The sequence below is a fragment of the Etheostoma spectabile genome, unplaced genomic scaffold, assembly GCF_008692095.1.
Source record: "Etheostoma spectabile isolate EspeVRDwgs_2016 unplaced genomic scaffold, UIUC_Espe_1.0 scaffold270, whole genome shotgun sequence".
NCBI lineage: Eukaryota > Metazoa > Chordata > Actinopteri > Perciformes > Percidae > Etheostoma > Etheostoma spectabile.
Genome location: NW_022605574.1, coordinates 917440 through 943770, shown reverse-complemented (window position 1 = coordinate 943770; position 26331 = coordinate 917440). Strand labels below are relative to the sequence as shown.

The window sequence follows — 26331 nt, the reverse complement described above, 5'->3', positions numbered from 1 at the left end:
TTGCGGCCTTAGAGAGAAGAAAAAGCCTTTGAGCGTTGAGGTACGTTAAAGTGAAATGAAGAAGATCCAAAGTCAAAACAGCATCATTGTTTTAAGAGCTGGGACTTCACAAGTTCTATCTGACGTCCGTATTAAAGGTCCCGTGGCATGAAAATGTCACGTTGAGGTTTATTAACCAAAAAAAAAAATCTCCTTGCCCCTTATGAGGTCATAAGGGCCCACCCCCTAAGATACAGTATTAGGGGACCACTAAGGTCTATAGAAAAGCCTCCACAGAGCACCATGTCATGGGACCTTTAAAACTGATGAAATGCTCATTTCATGTCTTTTCTTTACCCAACTACTGATAGGGTTTAATCCCCCCTTTGAGTCTCATGGCCGACTGGTTTCAACCGGTTTTAAAACGATGGGTAATAAATAACCATAGCAGCTAGGACATCGCGTATGCGAGATATCCTTTCACTCAGACAGAAATGCATAACTCCAAACTCACCAACAGTGTGAAATTGTCGAGACAGTTGCCGTCAGTGCTTTGTGTGTAAATGGAAAACAAAAAATAAAAATAACCTGTGGACAAACTACTGCACGAGATCAGCAGTGAACCAAAACACTGAATGCAAACGTTGAGTTTCTTTTTTCAAATTAACACATACGGTTTTTTTATATCACAATAAAAAAAAAAAAAGACACAAGCATGATGTATTTGATAATATGAATCAAATGACACTTTCATTTATGTACTTAAGGAATAAAATATAGTAGAATTAACTTTTAAAGAACTAAGACCAAAGAACTCTGGACAGTAAATTACAAGATGACTCTTGGTTTAGTAGAAACGACACTCTGATGGAAATAAAAACTCAAAGAGTCAATGTGCCGATGAGGAGGACTCACTCCTGGGAAATAGTCTCTAGAAGAAGAGGAGGATGATGGGAGAGAAAGACGATTTATTCCCCCTCATGCAATCCTTTCTGCTTCCTGTCTGCGTCTCCCTCGTCCCATCGACTCCGCCCAAATGCACGCTCCAGTCATGTGGCTCGCTGGTCTTCACAGGCGTCAGTAGGCCCCCCCCCCCAGGTCGGGGCTGATCAGTAGGAGCCGTAGCGATCCTGAGAAAACATGGTGGTTGTTTTTTTTAACCCTCGTGTTGTCTTCCAGTCAAAATTCAAAATCAACACAGTTTTTCTTACGTTTTTTGCCCTTTTTTCAACACCTCTGACGCTTTTCCCCCCAATATTTGTCACTTTTTTTGACGTTTAACGCTACGTAACAATACCTTGTTAACTTTAGTTTCAGTTATTTTTGGAATTTATGGTCAATAAACCTCATTTATAGGAAATGATACCTAATGTTTGAGTTAGAAAAGCAGAAATTAGGCATTATTTAGACTAAAATTAAAGGAATGGATGTTGATGGATAATCACAGACTGGAATATGTCAACTTTTACTCAACACTATTTCAACAACACTTCCATTGGTTTTCAAATGCTATAAAATTGAATAAGACGCCCCAAAATTAATGAAAGTAGAGATTTATACTTGGCAAAGAGCGTTGTGTGGAATCAATCATGTTATTTTGGGGAATTAAAAAGAACATTGATATAGGAAAACGGGTCAATTTGACCCGGGGACAACATGAGGGTTAAAGCCAGAATTTGAATCATTTTCCCGGTTTCTACAATGCCAAACAACCCGGCTCAACCCTCCTGTTGGAGGATGTTTAGTAATCAGATTATTCGAGTTCCTGGAGGAATGGTTTCAGCCCTAACTCGGTGGATGTCTCACCTGGATTGTATTCATGACCCCGTTGGCCAAGACCGCCATCTTGCCTGCCACGGTCTTCACTCCCTGTTTGAACTGTGCGATGTCCGGGCCGGAGGGGAGCACGCTGTCAAAGCCCGGCCCCCGCCCTGCAGGGTGAGACCAGAGGACAGTGTACATGTAGGGTCGGACATGTTTAAATGGATTCCATACATTAAGTTTGTTTTTTCTATTCAGCGTGTTGTTTGATTGCAACATGTAAAACTTTTATTAATACCTTTTCCTATATTGAAGGTCCCATATTGTAAAAAAAATTAGATCTTCATGTCTATTTTTTTCCAAGGTGCTTTATAAATACTGTGACAGTATCAAAAGACGCTCCATCTACAGAAAAAACGCACACAGCTCCGATTGAGAAACTGTGCCTTTAAACGAGCCGTCAGGACTTCCTGTACCGTTGTGATGTCACAACTCCATATTTGGTCGAGGGTGCCGCTACAGTGACGTTACAGGTATTCCCCGGCTGAAATAACGGTGCAGAGACTCAGGAAAGCACAGAAGCGAAAGACCCGGAAACGCTGACCAATCAGAGCAGACTGGGCTGTTTCGGGAGGGGAGCTTAAAGAGACAGGCGCTAAAACGGAGCGTTTCAGACAAAAGGTGAATACAGGTATATTCAGACAGACAGTATGAGAAAAGTAAGTTGTTTTTTGACATTAAAACATGTAAACATGATCCAGTAAAAGCCCAAAATACAAGTATGAACCTGGAAATGAGCCGGATATGGGACCTACTTAATCTGCAGCGAAAATAGTCCATAAAAAATGCATTTCCTCCTGTTTTAGTAACGTTGACTATAAGCTCAGTGACCAGTTCTGTAAGGAGATTACTGAGACTTTTACATTCATCGTGGTGTTCTCTCATCGTGGGGTTTTCTGACACTAAGACAATGAAAAGGAAAATGCCAGGAAATACACAGGCCAACGGGTCGTACCTTTTTGGTCACTGCCCTCCCCGAACAGGTCAGCTGAACTGATAGAGGAGCTTCCAGACATGGTCTCCAGTCTGGTCTTTGCATCATACTGAGAAGAGAAGAAGAAAGAAGAGTCAACACCGGGGGAATAACAATAAACAATAAGCACACAAAACTCTCTTGGAGAGTTATTGCTTTCAACACATAGTTGCCAGCAATTTGAAATGTGGATGTATGCTTAAAGCTAGGGCTGAGCAATTAAACCAAATTTAAATTGTTTGCATCTTCTTTCCAATATGAGTCATAATAGATAGATAGCCTTTATTATTAGACTCACGGTCCATAAAATACAACAACGACAACAAAAAAGATACAGCTACACAAGACAGACACCAATTGAATAAGACAGCTATACCAGTAATCCCATAAGGGGGACTGGTATTGCAATGAGTAATCATAGTGAATAATTGGGATTTTAATATTAACCAAAAAAACAAAACAAAACAAAAATGGATAAAATACAAAAACCAATACACAATACCAACGAATGGAAGTGGGTCTTAAGCAAGGAAGGTTTCAGCGGCCCGAGCTGTTCTTATATGAAAAGGAAAAATACTCCAGAGGTTTGGAGCTGCAGCTGAAAAGGCTCGGCCGCCTTTCATTTTTTATGTTCATTAATTTAAAAACATTTTTTTGGAAGACCTCAGTGCTTTGACAGGTGTGTGGACATAAAAGCACGGATAAATAAGAAGACGACAACCCATTTAAAATCTTACAATTGATCCTACAATGGACAGGAAGCCAGTGGAGCGAGGCTAAAACTGAAGTTACGTGCTCACGCTTCTTAGGCCCGGTTAAAAGCCGAGCCGCAGGGCGCCTGGGCAGCTCACCTGGGCAGCTCACCTGGTAGAGCAGGCACCCTCGACGCTGCAGGTTTGACTCTGCCCTGCAGCCCATTGCTGCATGTCATTCCCCCCCTCTCCCCTTCATGTCGTCAGCTGTGCTATATAAATAAAAGCCTAAAATGTCCCAAAAAATAAATAAATAAAGCTGAGCTGCTGCGTTCTGGACTACCTGTAACCGATGAAGGGATGACTGATCCAACCCAGCACATAAAGAGTCAAAAAGAAGTCTAAGCGAGATGTAATAATGCTTGTATAACTCTTTTGAAATCTTTACTTCGGCCAAAAGTCTCAGCTGGAAGAAACTGGCTTTGACAACAGAACTAATCTGTTTTTCATATTCAAAACCACTGGCAAAAATCCCACCCAGATTCTTGGTAAACAGAAGATCGTAGGAACCTGATTGAGAACCCTCTACCCAGACCAGCCCTGCTTGACGCTGTACTCGAGTTTAGGTTTTTTTTAAAACTGAAACAACGCGGAGGTTCCTCACCTCTGCACTGCTCTCCCGACCGAAGAACATGTCCGAAGAGATCGCCTTGGCATTTGCAAACTTCTCTCGGGCCTCACTCGACTCGGACACCGGGGCCGATACGTCGGCTTTTCTTCTGCTGGGAAGTCTGAAGTAAACACATAAAACACATCAGAGCTGCACCCCGTCCACTGGACACGACCGCTTTATTTGTTTTTTTACTACGTAACACAGAAGACAGAGTGAGCATGTGCGTAGATACCTTTCTCCAATTGGCTGAATACTAGAAATGGTGATCTCCTCTTTGGGGTCCTCTTTCTCCAGAGCCCAGGAGGTGGTAAAGGAGGCGGTTCCTGCCTCCGTGTCCCAACGGGATCCAAAACTGTCTCCCACTGTAAACGGGTTGTCCTTATATCTGAAACATCAAACACAATGGATTATCAACTAAGTCCCTGCTAGTCTGGGACACCCATTCATCTTTAGTTCTGCAGGTCAAAGCAGAGACGCAACTAACGCTCGTTTTCATTGTCCATTCTTTTCATGATTAATCGATTAGTTGTTTGGTCAGAAAAAGGTGAAAAATGTGGGTCATTGTTCCCCAAAAAGTTCAAAATGACGTCCTCAAATGTCTTGTTTTGTCCACAACTCAAAGATACAGTGAACCCTCGTTTATCACGGGGGTTACCTTCCAAAAAGAACCCGTGATAGGTGGAATCCGTTAAGTAGTAACCTTTATTTTTTTTACAGTTATTATACTATATCATGAAATACTCCATAATACATTGAAAACAAAAAACAAAACCTTTTTACAGGCCCAAGCATTTGTTTAACAAATAAAAGTGCTGTATAAACGTTTTTACAAATAACTACTGGACTGTAAAATAATAAATTTTAATCGTCAACACGAACTGAAGGCTTCAAATGTCAGAGATCAGCACCGCCCCCCCCCCCCGCGACCAGAGTCATTGGGTTAGAACCGGAGAAAATGAAAAATGATTATTAAAAAAATACAAAGTGCAGGAGGAAAACTAGGGCCTCCCGTGTATTTCACTGCTCTTCTGACTGAGCCGCTGCATCCGGACTCCGCTCTGTAGCGGTTTTTTCTTCTAAAGCCGCGGTGCAGGTGTGTTTTTTCTTCGGTGCAGGTGTGTTTTTTTGAGAGAAGAACATAGTTATCGGAAGTTGTTGTCGCTCTTTTTTCTTCTGGGCAAAAGGATTCTTATAAACCGACACGCCACCATGGATTATGTTTAAGATGCAAATCCGTGAAGCAGCGAGACCGTGAAAGGTGAACCGCGATATAGCGAGGGTTCACTGTATTCAGTTTACTGTCACAGAGGAGAGAAGAAACTAGAACATATTCACATTTAACCAGCTGATATCAGAGAAGTTTGACTTTTTATTTCATTAAAAAAAAAAAACTCAAACCGATTAATCTATTATCAAAAGTGATTCATTTAACAGTTGACAACTAATCCTTTAATCTTTGCAGCTCTTGTTCCAACTGTAGTAGATCAATAAGTAAGTATATTTGAGAGGTGTCACGTACTTTGGGGGTCCAGAGGTGAAACCCGGCTCATCGAACATGTCCAGTTTGGAGCGAGAGGAGGACTTGGATCCTACGGGAGTCTCCTGCTCAATCACCTGCATCTCCGACATCACCGAGTGGGACACGGCACTGAAACAGCCACACACATTTAGAGATGAAACAATCACACACATTTAGAGATGAAACAATCACACACATTTAGAGATGAAACAATCACACACATTTAGAGATGAAACAGCCACACACATTTAGAGATGAAACAATCACACACATTTAGAGATGAAACAATCACACACATTTAGAGATGAAACAATCACACACATTTAGAGATGAAACAATCACACACATTTAGAGATGAAACAATCACACACATTTAGAGATGAAACAATCACACACATTTAGAGATGAAACAATCACACACATTTAGAGATGAAACAATCACACACATTTAGAGATGAAACAGTCACACACATTTAGAGATGAAACAGTCACACACATTTAGAGATGAAACAATCACACACATTTAGAGATGAAACAGTCACACACATTTAGAGATGAAACAATCACACACATTTAGAGATGAAACAGTCACACACATTTAGAGATGAAACAATCACACACATTTAGAGATGAAACAGTCACACACATTTAGAGATGAAACAGTCACACACATTTAGAGATGAAACAGACACACACATTTAGAGATGAAACAGTCACACACATTTAGAGATGAAACAGACACACACATTTAGAGATGAAACAATCACACACATTTAGAGATGAAACAATCACACACATTTAGAGATGAATCAAACGCTCTGTGAGGATTACACATATTCCATCCATCAAGGGTTCCTAATCCACATTTTCATTCCCAACTCGTGTATAACTTCCTTTGTATTTTTTTAATCTTTATTTTTGATTAGTCGTTCTTGTATTCTATTCTATTTGTTATTTCTTGTATATCCTGTTTGTGTGCTGTGTGTCTAATATTTTATTTCATATTTTACCTAATTTGATCTAATAATAATAAAGTTGATCTGCAGAGCGTGTTGCAACTATTCATGTCATCAAAACCCACGCACCTCCTAGAGCTTAGATATGTGTGTGTGTGTGTGTGTGTGTGTGTGTGTGTGTGTGTGTGTGTGTGTCAGCCCGCACCCACAGAGCTCCAACTTGCAAAAGAGCAGAAGAAAGTAGCTGCACCATCGCTAAAATGAAGACTGAAAAACTATTTACCAATTACTCGCCACGTGGCAGATATTTAAATGTAATATTTTGTGTTTAATAAACGATTGTTAAATGAAGCACAGCATGAAAGACGACATACTGAAGGAGATCGAAGACATACTGTGGATATTTAAAATGTCTTCCAGTTCCAGTGTTCAATAAACTTGTATTTCTAAAGAATATTTATCTTTGAAAAGGTGTACCTGCATTATTGTGCCATTTTCATTAAATTAGAAGAAAGTGGTCTCAGAACAACATTCTGATATTATTGTTTATCGCAATAATGTCTCAGACAATTTATTGCCCAGTAAAATTTGTTCTGGGTCAGAGGAAGGCATTAGTGTGTCTGGTAAAGCTACAGTACGTAGTTTCTGTCTCCCATATGAGGAATTTTAAGTAATGACAACACTGTTGGGGCGTCCACATGATACAAGCCTTCCGTGACCGCGCTCATTTGGCAATGGCTTGAATGTAACGTGTGGAATATCAAAAGAATTACGCACTAAAACTTTAAGTAAATAAATGGATGATAAAGACTCCTGATTATGTCTTCATTGAACCAAAGACATCCTGGAAAATGGAAAACTTCAAGTAGATCTGGGAACTGTTGGGTTTCTGTAAATAGACCTGCTCTTTTATGAAAAGCGCTGTGAGAAAACTGTCGTTGTGATTTGGCGCTATATAAATAAAATTGAATTAAAAGAACAGGAATAGATCTGTGATGTTACCTCCGGTTGCCGAAGCCCATGCCCAGTCTCTCAGCCTGCTCTCTCTTCTTGCCTTCCATGGTCTGGATCTTCTTCTCCTCCATCTTCCGGTCGATCTCCAGCTCTTTGTAGGCCAGACGCATCGAGGCCACGCTGCAAGCACACGTAGACAACCGTTTACCAACAGAGTTTCATTTGTTGGGGACTAGAGATTAATTAAAGGTCCCATATCTGGCTCATTTCCAGGTTCATACTTGTAAACATGATCCAGTAAAAGCACAAAATACATGTTTTAAGGCAAAAAAAAACGTATTTTTCTCATACTGTCTGTCTGAATAAAAGAGTTTTAATTCTTGTTTTGAAAGAAAATTAGGGTTTTGAATCGTAGAGTGGAAATTTAATAAAAAACATCAAAGAAAATCTCATTTCACCCGTCTTCAACTGGAATATCCCCCCAAAAAATTATTTTATGCAAACGTGTATAGGTTAAAGAGATACATAAAATAATGTCCCTTACATGGACTCCTCGGCTTGTTTCTTCGCCTCGGCCGCCTGCTCCTCTCTCATCTTCTCGGCCACCTGCGCCTGCTTCTCCACCTCCGAAAAATTCTTACTGCTCACCTTCTGGGCACCCAGACCTTTCTTCGCCCCGAGCTGCATCCGCAGGAAACGTGGGACACAGATTAGTTCCAGGTTACAGTCGACGTTACATATTAACAAAAACAACGTTTGTTTGTATAGCGCTTTACAACAAGCAGCGGGAATCCAAAGTGCTTTCCATGAAGTAACAGTGAACCATAACATACAGTTAAATAAGAAGGAATAAAACACACAATAAATCAGAAAAAGAATACATGGAAGCAGGAAAAAAAATGGAAAATGTCACAGTGCTATGTTTTCAAAGCAGTTCTAAATAAATATGTTTTAAAGTTTGATTTAACCCTCATGTTGTCCTCGGGTCAAATTGACCCGTTTTCCTATATCAATGTTCTTTTTAATGACCCAAAATAACATGATTGATTCCACCCAACGCTCTTTGGCAAGTACACATCTCTACTTTCATTAATTTTGGGGTGTCTTATTCAATTGTATAGCATTTGAAAAAGAAATTGCAGTAGTTTTGAAATAGTATTGAGTAAAAGTTGACATATTCCAGTCTGTAATTATCATCAACATCCATTCCTTTAATTTTAGGCTCAATAATTCCTAATTTCTGCTTTTCTAACTCAAACATTAGGTGTAATATGCTATAAATGAGGTTTATTGACCATAAATTCCGAAAATAACTGCGAAACAAAAGTTAATAAGTTAGAGTTACATAGTGTTGAATACATAAAAAAGTGACAAACATTGAAAAAAAACTTCAAAAAGGGACACAAATTTAAGAAAAAGTTAACATGGATTAAAAAGCATCAACAAAAGTGTTGATTTTCAATTTTGACGGGAAGACAACACATGGCTTAATTTACTCATTTATCCTTAATTAGTTTTCATCATCACACCTATGTTCCATTTTGTGTTTGAAAACATAAAAAAGTGACAAACGTAACAAAGAAACTTTAAAAAAAAGGGACACAAATGTAAGAAAAAGGTAAAAACATTGATTAGAAAGCATCAACAAAATGTGTTGATTTTCAAAGCCTCGACGACCCCACTGCAAAAGCACCATCACCCCGGTGCTTGGACCTCCACCTCGTACCCCGGGACTTCTAAAACCAGATTGGATTGGACGACCCCGATGACCCGTTGTTTTCGCCAACAGTTCAACCCTGGGACAGATACGCTGGAGCCGGGCCGTTTTGTGTGATTGTCTTTTATGTTATGTTATATGTTCAATAAAGTATTGAACTTGGAAGTCGAACAGGCGTCAAGACAAAGATTAAAATCCTGACCCTTGTGTTCCCGTCCAAATTGAAAGTCAACACTTTTATTGACGCTGCTTAATCAATATTTTTCACCTTTTTCTTACGTTTTTGTATCTTTTTTTCAATGTTTGTCCCTTTTTTTGACGTTTAACACTACGTAACACTAACTTATTAACTTTAGTTTTACAGTTATTTTTGGAATTTATGGTCAATAAACCTAATTTTTAGGAAATCATACCTAATGTTTGAGTTAGAAAAGCAGAAATTAGGAATTATTTAGACTAAAATTAAAAGGAATGGATGTTGATGATAATCACAGACTGGAATATGTCAACTTTTACTCAACACTATTTCAAAAACACTTCAGTTTTGTTTTTCAAATGCTATAAAATTGAATAAGACCCAAAATTAATGAAAGTAGAGATTTGGCAAAGAGCGTTGGGTGGAATCAATCATGTTATTTTGGGAAATTAAAAAAGATATATTTAGAAATAGTTGCAGGTTAATTTAATAGCTGAAATCAAATGGATTAAACTTTGCAGCTCTAATATGTGTAATGGATGTCAATATATCGTCACACCGACCAGCCGTACCCGGCATTGCAGAGACAAGGGTCAAGGTTCGGTGAAAATATGACTCACCCCTTTCTTGGCGGTCATGGGCTTCTTTTTCCCAATGATGGAAGTCTTCACATCTGCAACACAAGTGACAATCTGTTAAAACACTAGCCGAGTAGGCAAATTGTGAAATGATTTTTGACTTTGCCAACCTGAAATTAAAGCAAGTAAAACCACACCAGTGGAGGGAAACAAGGCAACGTCGCAGAGAAACCACACAGAGAAGGAACATGGCTTTGGTTCGGCTTTTATTGTTAGTACAAACACTGCCGATGCTCAGCAAGCACGTTCGTTAAAACTGGGTTTCACTAAATCAACAGCAAGACGAAAACTATCAACCTCTCATAACACGGATGTTAGTCAGTCCCAATGCTTTCAGAAGTATCTCCACTGTGAGAAACTAAGTGAGAAGTAGGCAACTAAAAACAACAGACACTTTCCAAAACTATTACTTCAGTAGCCACCTAGGGCGTTTTCACACCGACAGTCTTAAGTTTGGTTGAAGCGAACTAGAGTTAATTTGCCCCGCTAGTGCAGTTCGTTTGGGCAGGTAAGAAAGCGGCAATTGGACTCTGGTTGGCACCAAATGAGCGTACCGAGACCTTCTGAATGAGGTCTTGTTACACTTTCAATCCAACTCTGGAGAGGTTTGTTTGTGGTGAGAACGTGATCCGTACTCGAACCGCACCAACTACACATATACTCCTCCAGTCTGGGCTATTGTCTCCTGTAGTCGGGTAGCTTAGCAGTCTGGGCTAATGTCTCCTGTAGTCAGGTAGCTTAGCAGTCTGGGCTAATGTCTCCTGTAGTCAGGTAGCTTAGCAGTCTGAGCTAATGTCTCCTGTAGTCTGGTAGCTTAGCAGTCTGAGCTAATGTCTCCTGTAGTCAGGTAGCTTAGCAGTCTGGGCTAATGTCTCCTGTAGTCAGGTAGCTTAGCAGTCTGAGCTAATGTCTCCTGTAGTCAGGTAGCTTAGCAGTCTGAGCTAATGTCTCCTGTAGTCTGGTAGCTTAGCAGTCTGAGCTAATGTCTCCTGTAGTCAGGTAGCTTAGCAGTCTGAGCTAATGTCTCCTGTAGTCAGGTAGCTTAGCAGTCTGAGCTAATGTCTCCTGTAGTCAGGTAGCTTAGCTGTCTGGGCTAATGTCTCCTGTAGTCTGATAGCTTAGCAGTCGGAGCTAATGTCTCCTTTGGTCAGGTAGCTTAGCAGTCTGGGCTAATGTCTCCTGTAGTCGGGTAGCTTAGCAGTCTGAGCTAATGTCTCCTTTGGTCAGGTAGCTTAGCAGTCTGGGCTAATGTCTCCTTTGGTCAGGTAGCTTAGCAGTCTGGGCTAATGTCTCCTGTAGTCAGGTAGCTAGCAGTCTGGGCTAATAACTAAAATTCAGCCGGATGTCCGTCACCTTCTTCTTTGTTTGCGTTGGCGTTCTAACCCCCAGTGGATTTTTGAGGACTATGGTTACCTGGTCCTCAGATCTCTGCAGGGTAAAGCCAGACAGCTAGCTAGACTATCTGTCCAATCTGAGGACTATGGTTACCTGGTCCTCAGATCTCTGCAGGGTAAAGCCAGACAGCTAGCTAGACTATCTGTCCAATCTGAGGACTATGGTTACCTGGTCCTCAGATCTCTGCAGGGTAAATCCAGACAGCTAGCAGAGTTTTCTGTTGCACAACTAAAACAACTTTTGAACGTACACATGTTACACCAAAACAAGTTCCTTCCAGAGGCTATTTTGCAGAGAGCACGTTTTTCTCCCATCCCGGAATACTCTGTGGATTAGCCAGACGTTCATCCGCAGCGTTGTGGAGGAAGGTCTGGCAATGTGAGACTAGCAGACACCAGACTATTGTGACAAATACTATTTTTAGAGTCCTTTCAACGCATTTGTCAACCAGGTATTACGTTTCGAGATAGGGCGCAACAATGTCCACATGTTGCATCTGAAATTCTGGAAGCAAAATACTAATTTTACTCAGTTTTCTGACTGGGATTACAAAGAAACTTGTTTAACTACACATGCTCACGTAAAATAGCACCAAACTATCAAAGGCCCTTCTAATTGGGCTTTTTTCCAGTGCGTGACAGACAGGAGAAAATGAGAGGCGGCTGATGAGATGTCAATCAGGCAACACAACCATGCGTCTGAGGCGTTAACCAGCCGGCGCACACAGCAGCTAGTCACCTTTAGGTGTCCATCCTTCCTGTGATGACAGACGCATGGCGTCCTCTACACGAAAGGACAAACCAGTCACAAAACCAGAATCCAAAGCACAGAAGAAGCTGACTTAACAGAAGAATAATGCACTTTATCAACAATGTTTGGGTCCAAATTAGAGGAGGGGTCGTTAATGTTTTTTAGGCCAAGGACCCCGCGAATGAAAAAGAGACAGAGTAGGGACCCCTTGACACATATACTGCACTTTTACCATTGAGTTGCATGATAAACTGGGCCTACAATAACGTGTAGTGCGGTGTAATGCCTTCATACAATTTTTATACTGCATACAATACTAAGCTATTAAAAGAATCATTTTTGACATATTCATGCATGTATACATCCTGTTTTAAAGTTAAAATATGGCACAGTAAATCCTTAAAGCTATAGTGCGTAGTTTGAAACGCACTAGTAGTAATGAAAACAAAACTGTCGGCGCATTTACATGGTACAAGCCTTCCGTGACCTTCCGGATCCCCTGATGAAAATCTCTGAATTAGACCGTTTAGTACACTGCTGGTTGGACTTGTGATGTTGACGTGTTAAGGATTGTGTAAGTCAGTGGTTCTCAACCTTTTTGGGACCAGCACTCTCCTGTCCATTAGCCATATATATATATATATATATATATATATATATATATATTTAAACCAAGGGAGACAGAAAAGCCGCAGAACAAAACTGAAGGTAGTAGTGCCCTCTGAATAAGCACAAATGTCAATCATGAGTTGCTGAAGAGCAGACCAGAGCTTGTGATGTCACTCACAGAGGCTGAATCACGCTAATGGACTCACCCATGGAGGCTTTGTCCGGCGTGCTCAGACCATCGATGCTGGGTCCTTCCTCCGGCTCTACAAGGAACCAGACGAAAGAACAATTCAAGCAACACGACCAAATATTCCTTTTACTCCACCGCTCGTTACATAATCTACGTTGAGAGTCACTTCAAGCTGATACTTCTACTGTAATTATTTGGACTTACATTAATACCTGGTCACTTTAACACTGGACTCAACACTAACACTTTGATAATAATTTATGGTCTTTTTTTAAAAGTTTTTTTATTTACGAATGTTCTTATTGTTCTTATTACTGTTATTTTGTTGTCTTTATACCGTCTTTCTTTTCTTGCTAGAACTGATGCTGGAAATTTCAATTTCCTCGCGGGAGTCATCCAATAAGGATTAATAAAGAGAAGTCTAAGTCTATTTATACATAATATTTGATAAAAACCCATTATATACACCAGAATCTTCCAGCAGAGGAGAGATATCATGACTTTTAGTATGGCTGCACAATGTGTCGTTTTTCTACCGTCATGTCAACATCAACTGCTGTAATAAAGACATCACAAAAGGGTGCGAAACATTACGATAGACTTGAGCTGGGCAATATATTAATATTATATCGATATTGTGATGTGAGACTAGATATCGTCTTAGATTTTGGATGTCGTAATATGGCTTAAGTGTTGTCTTTTCCTGGTTTAAAAGGCTGCATTACAGTAAAGTGATGTCATTTTCTGAACTTACCAGACTGGTGTTAACTGTTCTATTATTCACCTTTACCCACTTGGTCATTATATCCATTACTGGTGATTATTGATCAAAAATCTAATTTAAATATTTTGTGAAAGCACCAATAGTCAAGACTACAATATCGTTGCGGTATCGATATTGAGGTATTTGGTCAAAAATGTTGTGATATTTGATTTTCTCCATATCGCCCAACCCTACAATAGACACTCTTCTATTTGTGGTGTTAGTTGAAGGAAAATATCAGTGTAAAAAACTACAATTTAAAATGTAACGGTCATTCTATTTTTAGTGCTGCCATAATATTGAATTCAATGTTCAATTTGTTCAATTAAAAGAAAGTTGGAAATGATTTCCCTTCATTTGTTTTATATTCAACAAGCAATTTGTGGTATTTAAGCCAAATACTGAAAGCAGGAGAAATGCAGAACGGCAACACTTTAATACCTATACAGAATGTTATTTACTACAAGTACTAGTAATAGTTTTTGGTGAAGGAAAAACAAAATGAGAACAGTTTAAAAACGGTGTCAAGATGTTAAGAATATAAACTGAACCGACGATAAATGCATTGCCACAGTATGTGTAAAATAGAGATTTGCTGTACTGACGGTTGTCGTTGTGGCCTCTGGCCGTCGTGTCCGACAGCTGTGGGGTCAGAGCGGCGCCGTTCTGCTGCGGCTCGGACGCTGGCGCCATGCTCCAGTCCATGGCAGGCTGAAAATTAAAAACAAAAACAAAAATCCAAGCTGTTTGTAATTTCAACTAAGCACACAACAATTTCATGATGTAAAGTTATTGATACTTATTCAATTTCTAGTGTTGTTTACAGTGCCACATTTCCTGTTATATTTAACTAAACTGCTTTAGTTAAAGGTTAATTTAAGTATTTCCAAAAAATGTTTGGATTATGTTTTTATATTACAAAGTAAATATTGGCCAAAATATGGCAAATATCTATATCGGACCAAATGTATTCCTGTTCCACAAAGTGAAAAATGCTCCCTGATACGTGGCTGACAATTTTTATCCCAAACTTAATTAATAAAGATGGCAGCATGTCATGATTTTGGATTGCCAGACCCTCCTCTACAGCTCTGCGGAGGAGGGTCTGGCTAGTCCACACAGCATTCTGGGATTGGAGAAATACATGCTCTGGTTCACTGGCATTTCTTTAAACCAATCACAATCGTCTTGGGACAGATGGGACATTTGGGGGAACCCGGACCAATCCCATAAATGAAACGTCGTTGATGTAAACTAGAAACAAACCTGTGTATGTTCTGCAAAAAAGTCTGTCTCTTCCTTCTCAGGAGCTGCAGGAGTGCTTCCTGCAGAGGGTTCGATCCAGAGCTGCAACAAGAAGAGGAAGAGTTAGTTACACTGAGAGACACATAGACAATTCCATCTACTATAATTGGGACTTTTACCTTTTTGGCATAGTACCTGAAGTGTGGTCATCATACACTGATTAGTTAACACCTTATGGACTCTGAACTAGATCTTTCAACATGGCTCAGACAGTGATAATGACTCTTATGCAACATGTCAATCATCCACAGGACATAGGTTAATTTCTGTTATTTCAACTGAGTGAGTATTGCAACTGTGAGGTACATAAATTATTTAACCCTTATCAGGTTGTGTGTAGCTAACTGCCAACAGACTACAGGAGCTGGACCTGAAGTTAGACCAGTATTGGCAAATTAAGAAACATCACATAATAGCGGTAAATATTTTAGATTCAATTGAAACATCCTGAAAAAGGTGCCGCTCATTTATTATTACACAACATAAGGGTAATTCCCCGAACTGTTTCCACTCGGTGATACTCACATCTGAACCATATTTCGACAATGCAGCATTTGCTTGCTGCCGAATCTTCTCCCTGTACAACTGGGCCGCACGACTGTTATACTTGGCGTTGGTGTCGTTTGTGGAGCAGCCATGCTGGCGGAAGAAAGCCGTCTTCAGGCAGACAGAGAAAGGGAGTTACGGCACCAATAGTAAGAGCAAACAACAGTAGCTAACTACCCCACCGAGAACATGGGTCGTGGGCATGAAAGATCTTGTTGTTACTTACCGCATTGGCGTTGCCTCCAACCTGCATACATCTAAGCTGAAACCAGTTCCAGTTGGAGTCTAACTCAGTGGACCTGAAGCAAAAAGAAAAGGATTTGGAAAACTCTAAATCTCCAGTATCTCCAGTACACGGTGTCATGGCACTACAGGTCACTGTGTCTGTACGTTCTTAGTCACTCACAATCTGTGGTATGTTCTGAAATACATTTAAAATTGACTTTGAATTTATTGAAAAGGATAGCTCCTTGAGAAGTAGCATCTAATGTTTAAGGGGGTCTTCTAAACATCAATACAAAATTATAAAATACATTGAATATCAGCTGTCTGCCCTTTTCTCTTGATTTGCGTTATGACATTTTGTTAAATTAGTTACTTTAGTTAAGCTAATGTAATTGATACCAACTGCATTGTTTATAGGTGTTCTTTGATGAGATCGTGCATATATTCTTCAATACATGTCTAATTTCTTTAGTACATGTCTCGTGTGTTGTTCTTTCACATAACTAAGACTAAAGATGTGTAATATTATTCCAAAGGACATACATGTATATTCTCTACATGCGTAATTTTGGCATGTATTTTTAATCCTTGGGGAAGAAAACAGTGAGGATCTCTGAGCTACAGAGTACACACAGCACACATGGCAATTGAAGTGCCACGTGTGCTCTTTTTTCAGACGGCTTGACTTCTCCCTAAAATTGTAAAAAAAAAAAAAAAAAAAAAAAAAAAAAAAAAAAGATCACTGTTGAGTTCCACTGAAGCTCACCTGATGAAGCTGAGATGCACGCCCAGCGAGCGGTGGATGCCAGAGCAGTCAATGCATAAGAACACACCGTGTGAAATACTTGCCCAGCTGGGGTTTTTGGCAGCACAGTCGAAACATCCCTGTCCAGAAACAGAACGTACATTTCATGAACTACTGTTACAACTTTAATGAGTTAATCTCAACATCTGGAAGGCACAGACACTGCTTGCAGAAGGGGTGGGGGGAAAAAAAAGAAGAAAAAAAAAATCGATACAGCATAGTATTGCAATATTTTCAGTGGCAATACTGTATTGATACACAGACGCCAAGTGTGGATCTTCTATTATATATATGTGTTGGTCAGTTTGTCTGCTTGAGAATCCCATTTTGCATCAATGAAATTGCAGTGATATGGACAAACAGAACAAACAGAATTGCAATATATCACAGAATATTGCGATATGTTTAAAATCACAATAATATCGTATGGTTGCATCTGGGGATTCCCACCCCTAGACTACAGTAAGCAGTTTTCTCACTGTGTGACAACGACATATTACTGATGACTTCACGGTGCAGTGAGTTTTTCAATTAAATATTGTTTTTAATGATTGACAGCATGGTTACAGTAAAGTGATACAGCACCAACATCCTCATGTATCTGTATATTCAACCGCAGAGTATGAAAACAAGCATGTACACATGTTCTAGTAGTAGAAGAACAAGTAACTAGAATAACACGGGACCTTTAAGTAAAGTACTTCATTAACATGTACTTCGTTAGAGTCCACCATTGCCTTTAACATACGGTTTCGTTGAAGCCAGCTCTGTTACATATATATATATATATATATATATATTATGGCATGCCGTTTAGGAAATAATATATATATATATGAAGTTTATCCATCTGAATATATGGAATGAAAGTCTGAATATATGGAATGAACGTCTGAATATATGGAATGAAAGTCTGAATATATGGAATGAACGTCTGAATATATGGAATGGAAGTCTGAATATATGGAATAAAGTCTGAATATATGGAATGAAGTCTGAATATATGGAATGAAAGTTGGAATACATTGACAGAAATGTCACCAAAGGGATACCTTTCTGAATTCACTGGATTTACAAAATGGCATCGGCTGAAATAGTCCAATACTTTGTTGAACTGCAGGGTTTTTTTGCAACAACTGGTCATACTCCAAACGACACAAACAGTTTGGAAATTAGATAGCGTCACCTTGAGGATCATATTTCCATTATTGCGACATTCTTAGTGCTTATAAGCAATCCTGTTCAACAAAACGTTGCCGAAAGAACATTATGCATCATTCTTGAAGGAATTTATGAGTCTCTTTGGGAGATGTCGGCAGAAGTAACACTTCAACTGGAAGCTAATGGTGTGGGCACTGGATACGGTTACCAGTATTTTGGCCCGTACATGCATTTGCCAGAGTGTTAATAATCTCTTCATTGCTCAAAATAGCTGACACTAGATTCCTAGCCGATTCACTCATAGCGTCCACATTTGTTACATCCTGATTAATCAGCCACAACACAAGATGGCGCCAGCGCCGTAATGACGTCAGCTTTCATTCCATATATTCAGACTTTCATTCCATATATTCAGACTTTCATTCCATATATTCAGACTTTCATTCAATATATTCAGACTTTCATTCCATATATTCAGACTTCATTCCATATATTCAGACTTTCATTCCATATATTCAGACTTTCATTCCATATATTCAGATGGATAAACTTCATATATATATATTATTTCCTAAACGGCATGCCATAATATATAATATATATATATATATATATATATATATATATGTATATATATATATATATATATATATGTATAAATATGAAATATATGATTACACCCAGTATACTGTACGGTTACCGTTACCGTGAACATATGGCTCCCAAACCTGTAGCTAGCTAGTTACTGTAACATCAGATATTGTTAGCATTGGATAGCATAACGTTATGGTCCAATACTAGTTTACGACTTAACGTTAACATCTGTAACTCAACTTCGTGTCTTGTTTTGGCTATATCTACAGTATCAGTGTATTAGTCTGAGCTCATTCATTCTTTACTTTCACAAAAGTAGTGTAGCTAAATTGGCTGGCGTCCTCAGCAAACACAAATCGTATACGTGGCCTTTACGTTAGACCGCTTCAACGCGTTAGCTAGCTAGCATGCTAATGTTAGCTGGGCCTGGCTAGGCTAAGCTACGTGCTAGCAAACAGTTAGCCAGCCAGACAGCTCTTCGCCTCTGAAGCTTACCGACAAACCCAAGCCACACAAACAGAATGACACACGCACAATGGCGGCGTCTTATTCGGTTACCTTGTTGGTGGGGATAGATCTTAATCTTTTGAAAATGGTAAGGATCTCGGTCTTATTTGGCTCCGTAGACATCTTGCCCCTCTGACAATTTCCATATGGTGACGTCACTACGGACTCTCGTAGGTTCCAAATCTGACAAAAGCGAATGTTGTGCGTAAACAAAACGTGAAACCTCTACGTGCCCACAAGTAGTAATGTGTCACGTGTACTGTATCTTACAATGTTCACAGTATTTTACTCTTGTACAATCATAACAAAGTGAATTCTATAGTCGGCACTTACTGGCTGACTCCGCTCTAGGCTGCTGCTTAACCAATCAGCATTAAGCCCTTAATAGGATCAAAGTGCAAGATTAGTTAAGTGTTGCCCAAAGGCAGGGTTGGTAATCTTGTAGAACCAGCAACTCTTGAAAGTAGCATCTCCTTGGGGCCCAAAAACTTCAGGAAAGCAGTCATTATGAAAAGCTATGAAAACCGTTTGGCTTTAGTGATGAAATGGAGAAAAGAGCCTGACGGCTTTCCTCTGGAACACCACCCTCTCCATATTTTATCAAACCTTCTCCGGTTAGGCTATTCTTTGTCTTACGTGCAAATATGATATTAACAACTGAAGTTGTTTGCACTTTATTACCAAGCATATCACTAACATGTTATATATGGAATACAGTGGATGAGGATATCTATTTCCCCTTCAAAATGGGAAATTGTTCATAACGTTATGTGTTCATTGCCTTATACTCAACCATCCAAAAGTGTAAAGAACCACTTTGTTGTGAGCTCAAACCCTTCAGACTATTTCCTTTAGAAGTGCAGTTGTATCTGACATCCCATACTCTAAATAAGCAAGGAAGGAAGATAAAGTGCAGAAGAAAACACGATGTTAGGTATAGGGCTGGGTATCGTCCATGATTTCCCAAATCAATCCAATTTGGATTCACAGGGTCTCGAATCGATTCATTTCCAATTTGAAATTGGTCAGGGAAATTTCATTTGCAATGTAAGTAACTGTAAAAGTTACTATAACTTGTACAAACAAGAAGCAACGCTGAAATGTGTTGTTTTTATAATGCACCAGGTTAATGTTTGACCCCCAAAATGTTTGTTTAAACCATTTACATGTTGAAAAAGCATATAGAAGACAATTTTCTGGATTTGTATTAATCAATATCCAATCACTCAAACAAAAATTGAAAAAGGCTGAAAGCTGATTCGACTTTAGACCGACTGTGACTCTGAAGCTTGTCCGAGTCAAGGAATTAAATCTCTTGGGGTTAACCATCATTATTTCGTCCAATGAAAAAATAAATGGTGAATAAAGTGCTGAAAAGGTTTTATGGGATTTTTTTAGGCCCCTCTGGCTGGGAAATACTGTATCTGAAGTCTCTTTTATATACACTGTAAACCTTTGATGTAAATTTACAGCTAAAATCTCACAGTATTTTACTGTTTTACTATTATACAGGATTATACTGTATGTGGCAATGCATTCTGGGAGAAAATAAAATTAACGGTCTAGGATTACAGCACATATCTGCAGAATGGTGCAGATTACAGATTTACTGTAAATTGCAGTGCATCTCGGGAAAATAAAGAAAAAAGCGGGGATTACAATTTAAAATATTTAAGACAACGACAGGCTCGTGATGCATATCAGTCTCTGAGGAAAGCGCGTGGACAGCAGTTTCACCAAGAGGACGCGAGTCAGCGGCTTTTTCAACATTTATGTAAGTTTGAAAATATTTTTGTTTGCCTGCATGCCTTGAAATGTTAAGAATAGTTTTATCGATTCATTTTTTTTTTTAGATATGGCAGCCGATCACCCAGTAACAGTAACGTTAAGCTAGCTAGCTAGTAGAGTTAATCATCTGGTGTTCACGGTCGCTAATTTTACTACTAACACCGTTAACGTTAAGCTATCTTAACGTTAATGGTGTCAGTGGTATTTGTTAGCTAGCTAACTTCATCACGGTCGCTAAAATTAACCACCACAAACACTGACTTAGTAGTAATGTTAGCTAACCGCTAGCTAGCTAGCTAACGTTATCACGGTCAGTAACATTATCGCTAACACCATTAACGTTAAGATGGCTCAACGTTAATGGTGTTAGTAGTAATGTTTAGCTAGCTAACGTTATCACGGTCGCTAACATTATCGCTAACACCGTTAACGGCTAGCTTATTGTTAACGGTGTTAGTAGTAATGTTAGCTAGGTTAGCTAACGTTATCACGGTCGCTAACATTATCGCTAACAACGTTAACGGCTAGCTAGCTTATTGTTAACGGTGTTAGTAGTAATGTTAGCTAGGTTAGCTAACGTTATCACGGTCAGTAACATTACCACTAACACCGTTAACGTTAAGATGGCTCAACGTTAACGGTGTTAGAACCCTATAGACGTTAACGTTAGTACCCCATAGAAACATTTTCCTCAAGGAGTCTAACGTTATACTGTCCACGCGTTTTGAAAAATCCTTAACACAGTGCTGCATCTACCCGAATCTACTGGAACCTTACAGACTTTGGTGCTCTCATATTTGCTCGGGTTTTCTTATAAAACCATAACTCTAACTAGCGCTAGCTAGATAACAGACTTTAAAAAAAAAAAAAAACGGTTTCATGGTTTATTTTTCAAAGATTTTAGGCGGACTTTTTTATTTCTGCTAATGAACATTGTTTAGTCATATTTGCTTTGGTTTACTACTAAAACTATAACTTTAGATAAAGGACTTTTTGTGCAAACGAAGATATAATATTGACTTGTCATCTATTTTTCAAACTGTTTATTGTCATTTTTAACTCCGATGCAGCGGCCACGGGTTTGACTCCGAGCTGCGGGCCTCGGCTGCATGTCATCCCCCTTCTCTCTCCCCTTTCAATTCTAAGCTGTCCTATCCAAATAAAGGCATAAAATGCTACTATAAGGTAATTATTGCATTTTTGTTATGTTTTTCCTTTGCAGGTGTCTGCCACTCCCGCCATGATTCAGACTGTCCCACTGTCTGAAAGCCTGAGATTGATAGTACCGGTACGTTGTTTGTATAGCAGTCTACTCTGCATTACCTTTTAGAGTTCATTATTATATCATATATTTTATTTACAGTCAATACTACAGAGCATTAACAAAAATATATGTTGGTTGTCATGACCTACACACCATTTTTTATGGGGGAAAATACACTGATGGAAAGTCATCAGGCTTTGTATTTGTTGGGTATAGCCACAATGCCATAGAAAAAAGGTTTAGTTTTATAATTGTAAAGCAAATTGTAGAACAATGTATAATTCTACCATAGCCATAAATATGAAGACATTTCACGTGGTTTAAAAAAATATGGGGATATGTAAATAAATGCAGATCAATTAATTTACGTACAATGAAATCATATTGTTACCATTTCTATTATATTCCTATTTCTTTTAGGTCCAACTGACTGATCAGCGGGGGTGTGAGCGTGGAGGGCCAGGTTGTCAGTGAGGGGGGGTCCTTTGAGCTGGGACTTGCTGTTCTAATGTCAACTCACTACAACTTTAACCTGCAATACCAGGACCAGGCTGCATGCTCGTTGGAGTTCATTCAGAGGTAGGAGATTTTCCACACATACTGTATTAAACACCTGGATTGACTTTTTATTGATTAAGTGCTCAGAGATTAGAATTTCAGTAGCTAAAGCTTCTAATTTGCTACAAGCATAAACATTGACTAAAATAATTAAAAAAACAACTTAGGGGTTTAAAGTAATTTTGCAAAAACCCAGCCTATTGTCACTCGTTACGCCACATAACTACCACCGTCAAGCATCGTTACTGTTTGTGACATTTCAAAATAAAAGAATATTTCCCTCATTAAAGTCTTCTAAAATAATACTGTAACAACACAGCTCTAATGTTCATGAAATGTTACCAACAAATGCAGAAGGAATAAAGTGAACTTAATTGTATTATGCGGTAAAATATCTTTTCCAGAAATTATATACTTCTGGACATTTCTAAATTATTGGTAACTGTATTGTTTATTTCCTTTGGAATGTGTAATTCTACAATGGCATACATTACATACAGTTTTTATTCTTGTTTAGTAGCTGAATACTACTTGTATAAGAAAAATACAAATTAAGCTGTAGTGCCTTTAACACTAAAAGAGGATATATTCTCCTCCAAAATGAACCATTTCTTCATTAACCTATAGCATTTGTGTTGTTCCATTGTCATTTAGGATCTGCATGGGGACTAATCCTGAGAGAGGATCAAAGGCACCCAGCAGAAAACTGGAAAGATGGTCCAGAAGAAACCTTCAACAGTGAACCCGCATGTCTGCACCCTGATCAGGAAGCTCAACGACTTCAAGTGGGACTTTGTTTGAGTTTCTCTTGTATTGTTTTGTTTAGCTGCAGATATCATTTGTCATTCATCAATTAACAATATCTGCTAGTTTTTGTGTTGTTTAGTTCAGTTCTTGCGGCTGTATGTAGTGTTTTGCCCCATTCAAGTGTTTCATTGATGTTTTATAAATTGTTGATTTAAACGTTTACTGCATGGGAGCCAAGCAGTTACAAGATGAGTTACTACATTATGATTGATTCTAAAATAAAGAGTTAATTAGATTTTGAATCTTGCTTTTTTCCTTGTTATTTAAGACTAATTATTTATTGCAGTGTTCCCTGAGGTTTATTTAAAGCTGCAGAATTTATTCTTCTGGATCAGTATACTGAGAATTTCATAACACTATGTTTTTGTGCTGTCAACACAATTGTTGTACATGTACAACAAATTTAATTATATTTATTTACAGTAAATCAAAATAAACATGAAATTATATTTTTAGTGTAATATTGGCAAAGCTGCTGCCAAAAAAACTGTAAATTCAAATAAAGTAAAACTGTATGTCTATTTACAGTAAAATACCTGTAATTAAAAATAACAGTATGCATACTGTAAATAAACAGTAGTTTACTGGCGAAGCTGCTGCCAGTATATTACTGTAAATTCAAATACAGTTAGTAACTGTATACCTGTTTACAGTTAAATACTGTAGTTTAAAACCGTATGCCTACTGTAAATTAACAGTAGTTTACTGGTGAAGCTGCTGCCAGTATATTACTGTAAATTCAAATAATACAGTTAGTAACTGTATACCTGTTTACAGTAAAATACCTTAATTTTAAAATACAGTATGCTTACTGTAAATTAACAGTAGTTTACTGGCGAAGCTGCTGCCAGTATATTACTGTAAATTTACGGTGAAAAGTTTTACAGTGTAGACCTTAGTGGTCCCCTAATACTGTATCTGAAGTCTCTTTTATATAGACCTTAGTGGTCCCCTAATACTGTATCTGAAGTCTCTTTTATATAGACCTTAGTGGTCCCTAATACTGTATCTGAAGTCTCTTTTATATAGACCTTAGTGGTCCCTAATACTGTATCTGAAGTCTCTTTTATATAGACCTTACTGGTCCCTAATACTGTATCTGAAGTCTCTTTTATATAGACCTTAGTGGTCCCCTAATACTGTATCTGAAGTCTCTTTTATATAGACCTTAGTGGTCCCTAATACTGTATCTGAAGTCTCTTTTATATAGACCTTAGGGGTCCCCTAATACTGTATCTGAAGTCTCTTTTTTATAGACCTTAGTGGTCCCTAATACTGTATCTGAAGCCTCTTTTACATAGACCATAGTCCCTAATACTGTATCTGAAGTCTCTTTTATATAGACCTTAGTGGTCCCTAATACTGTATCTGAAGTCTCTTTTATATAGACCTTAGTGGTCCCTAATACTGTATCTGAAGTCTCTTTTATATAGACATTAATGGTCCCCTAATACTGTATCTGAAGTCTCTTTTATATAGACATTAGGGGTCCCCTAATACTGTATCTGAAGTCTCTTTATATAGACCTTAGTGGTCCCCTAATACTGTATCTGAAGTCTCTTTTATATAGACCTTAGGGGTCCCCTAATACTGTATCTGAAGTCTCTTTTATATAGACCTTAGTGGTCCCCTAATACTGTATCTGAAGTCTCTTTTATAGACCTTAGTGGTCCCCTAATACTGGATCTGAAGTCTCTTTATATAGACCTTAGTGGTCCCTAATACTGGATCTGAAGTCTCTTTTATATAGACCTTAGGGGTCCCCTAATACTGTATCTGAAGTCTCTTTTATATAGACCTTACTGGTCCCTAATACTGTATCTGAAGTCTCTTTTATATAGGCCTTAGTGGTCCCTAATACTGTATCTGAAGTCTCTTTTATATAGACCTTAGTGGTCCCTAATACTGTATCTGAAGTCTCTTTTATATAGACCTTAGTGGTCCCTAATACTGTATCTGAAGTCTCTTTTATATAGACATTAATGGTCCCCTAATACTGTATCTGAAGTCTCTTTTATATAGACATTAGGGGTCCCCTAATACTGTATCTGAAGTCTCTTTTATATAGACCTTAGTGGTCCCCTAATACTGTATCTGAAGTCTCTTTTATATAGACCTTAGGGGTCCCCTAATACTGTATCTGAAGTCTCTTTTATATAGACCTTAGTGGTCCCCTAATACTGTATCTGAAGTCTCTTTTATATAGACCTTAGTGGTCCCCTAATACTGGATCTGAAGTCTCTTTATATAGACCTTAGTGGTCCCTAATACTGGATCTGAAGTCTCTTTTATATAGACCTTAGTGGTCCCCTAATACTGTATCTGAAGTCTCTTTTATATAGACCTTAGTGGTCCCCTAATACTGTATCTGAAGTCTCTTTTATATAGACCTTAATGGTCCCTAATACTGTATCTGAAGTCTCTTTTATGTAGACCTTAGTGGTCCCCTAATACTGTATCTGAAGTCTCTTTTATATAGACCTTAGTGGTCCCCTAATACTGTATCTGAAGTCTCTTTTATATAGACCTTAGTGGTCCCTAATACTGGATCTGAAGTCTCTTTTATATAGACCTTAGTGGTCCCCTAATACTGTATCTGAAGTCTCTTTTATATAGACCTTAGTGGTCCCTAATACTGTATCTGAAGTCTCTTTTATATAGACCTTAGTGGTCCCTAATACTGTATCTGAAGTCTCTTTTATATAAACCTTAGTGGTCCCCTAATACTGTATCTGAAGTCTCTTTATATAGACCTTAATGGTCCCTAATACTGTATCTGAAGTCTCTTTTATGTAGACCTTAGTGGTCCCCTAATACTGTATCTGAAGTCTCTTTTATATAGACCTTAGTGGTCCCCTAATACTGTATCTGAAGTCTCTTTTATATAGACCTTAGTGGTCCCTAATACTGTATCTGAAGTCTCTTTTATATAGACCTTAGTGGTCC

At 38.6% G+C, this 26331-nt stretch overlaps 1 protein-coding gene and 1 long non-coding RNA gene across 3 annotated transcripts; one reads left to right on the top strand and one right to left on the bottom strand.

Moving 5' to 3' along the window:
* Positions 1-955: 955 nt before the first annotated feature.
* On the bottom strand, positions 956-19286 carry LOC116685780 (ADP-ribosylation factor GTPase-activating protein 2). 2 transcript variants are annotated; one of them, XM_032510713.1, is made up of 17 exons: positions 19020-19286; positions 16668-16786; positions 15903-15975; positions 15656-15787; positions 15092-15172; positions 14431-14536; positions 13079-13135; positions 12252-12296; positions 10101-10153; positions 8112-8248; positions 7616-7747; positions 5658-5786; positions 4371-4523; positions 4130-4256; positions 2756-2843; positions 1786-1910; positions 956-1109 (listed from the first exon to the last, which is right to left on the bottom strand). In XM_032510713.1, exons 1-17 carry the CDS (start codon positions 19089-19091, stop codon positions 1089-1091), a joined length of 1650 nt encoding a protein of 549 aa, XP_032366604.1. In that variant the 5' UTR covers positions 19092-19286; the 3' UTR covers positions 956-1088. The 2 variants fall into 2 exon arrangements, with proteins under 2 accessions (XP_032366604.1, XP_032366605.1); XM_032510714.1 differs by lacking the exon at positions 12252-12296.
* Positions 19287-20509: 1223 nt separating this feature from the next.
* Positions 20510-23439, top strand: LOC116685799 (uncharacterized). The gene is made up of 4 exons (XR_004331047.1): positions 20510-20742; positions 21979-22044; positions 22441-22599; positions 23233-23439. It is a non-coding gene; the product is annotated as an uncharacterized LOC116685799 (long non-coding RNA).
* The last annotated feature ends 2892 nt before the right edge of the window (positions 23440-26331 follow it).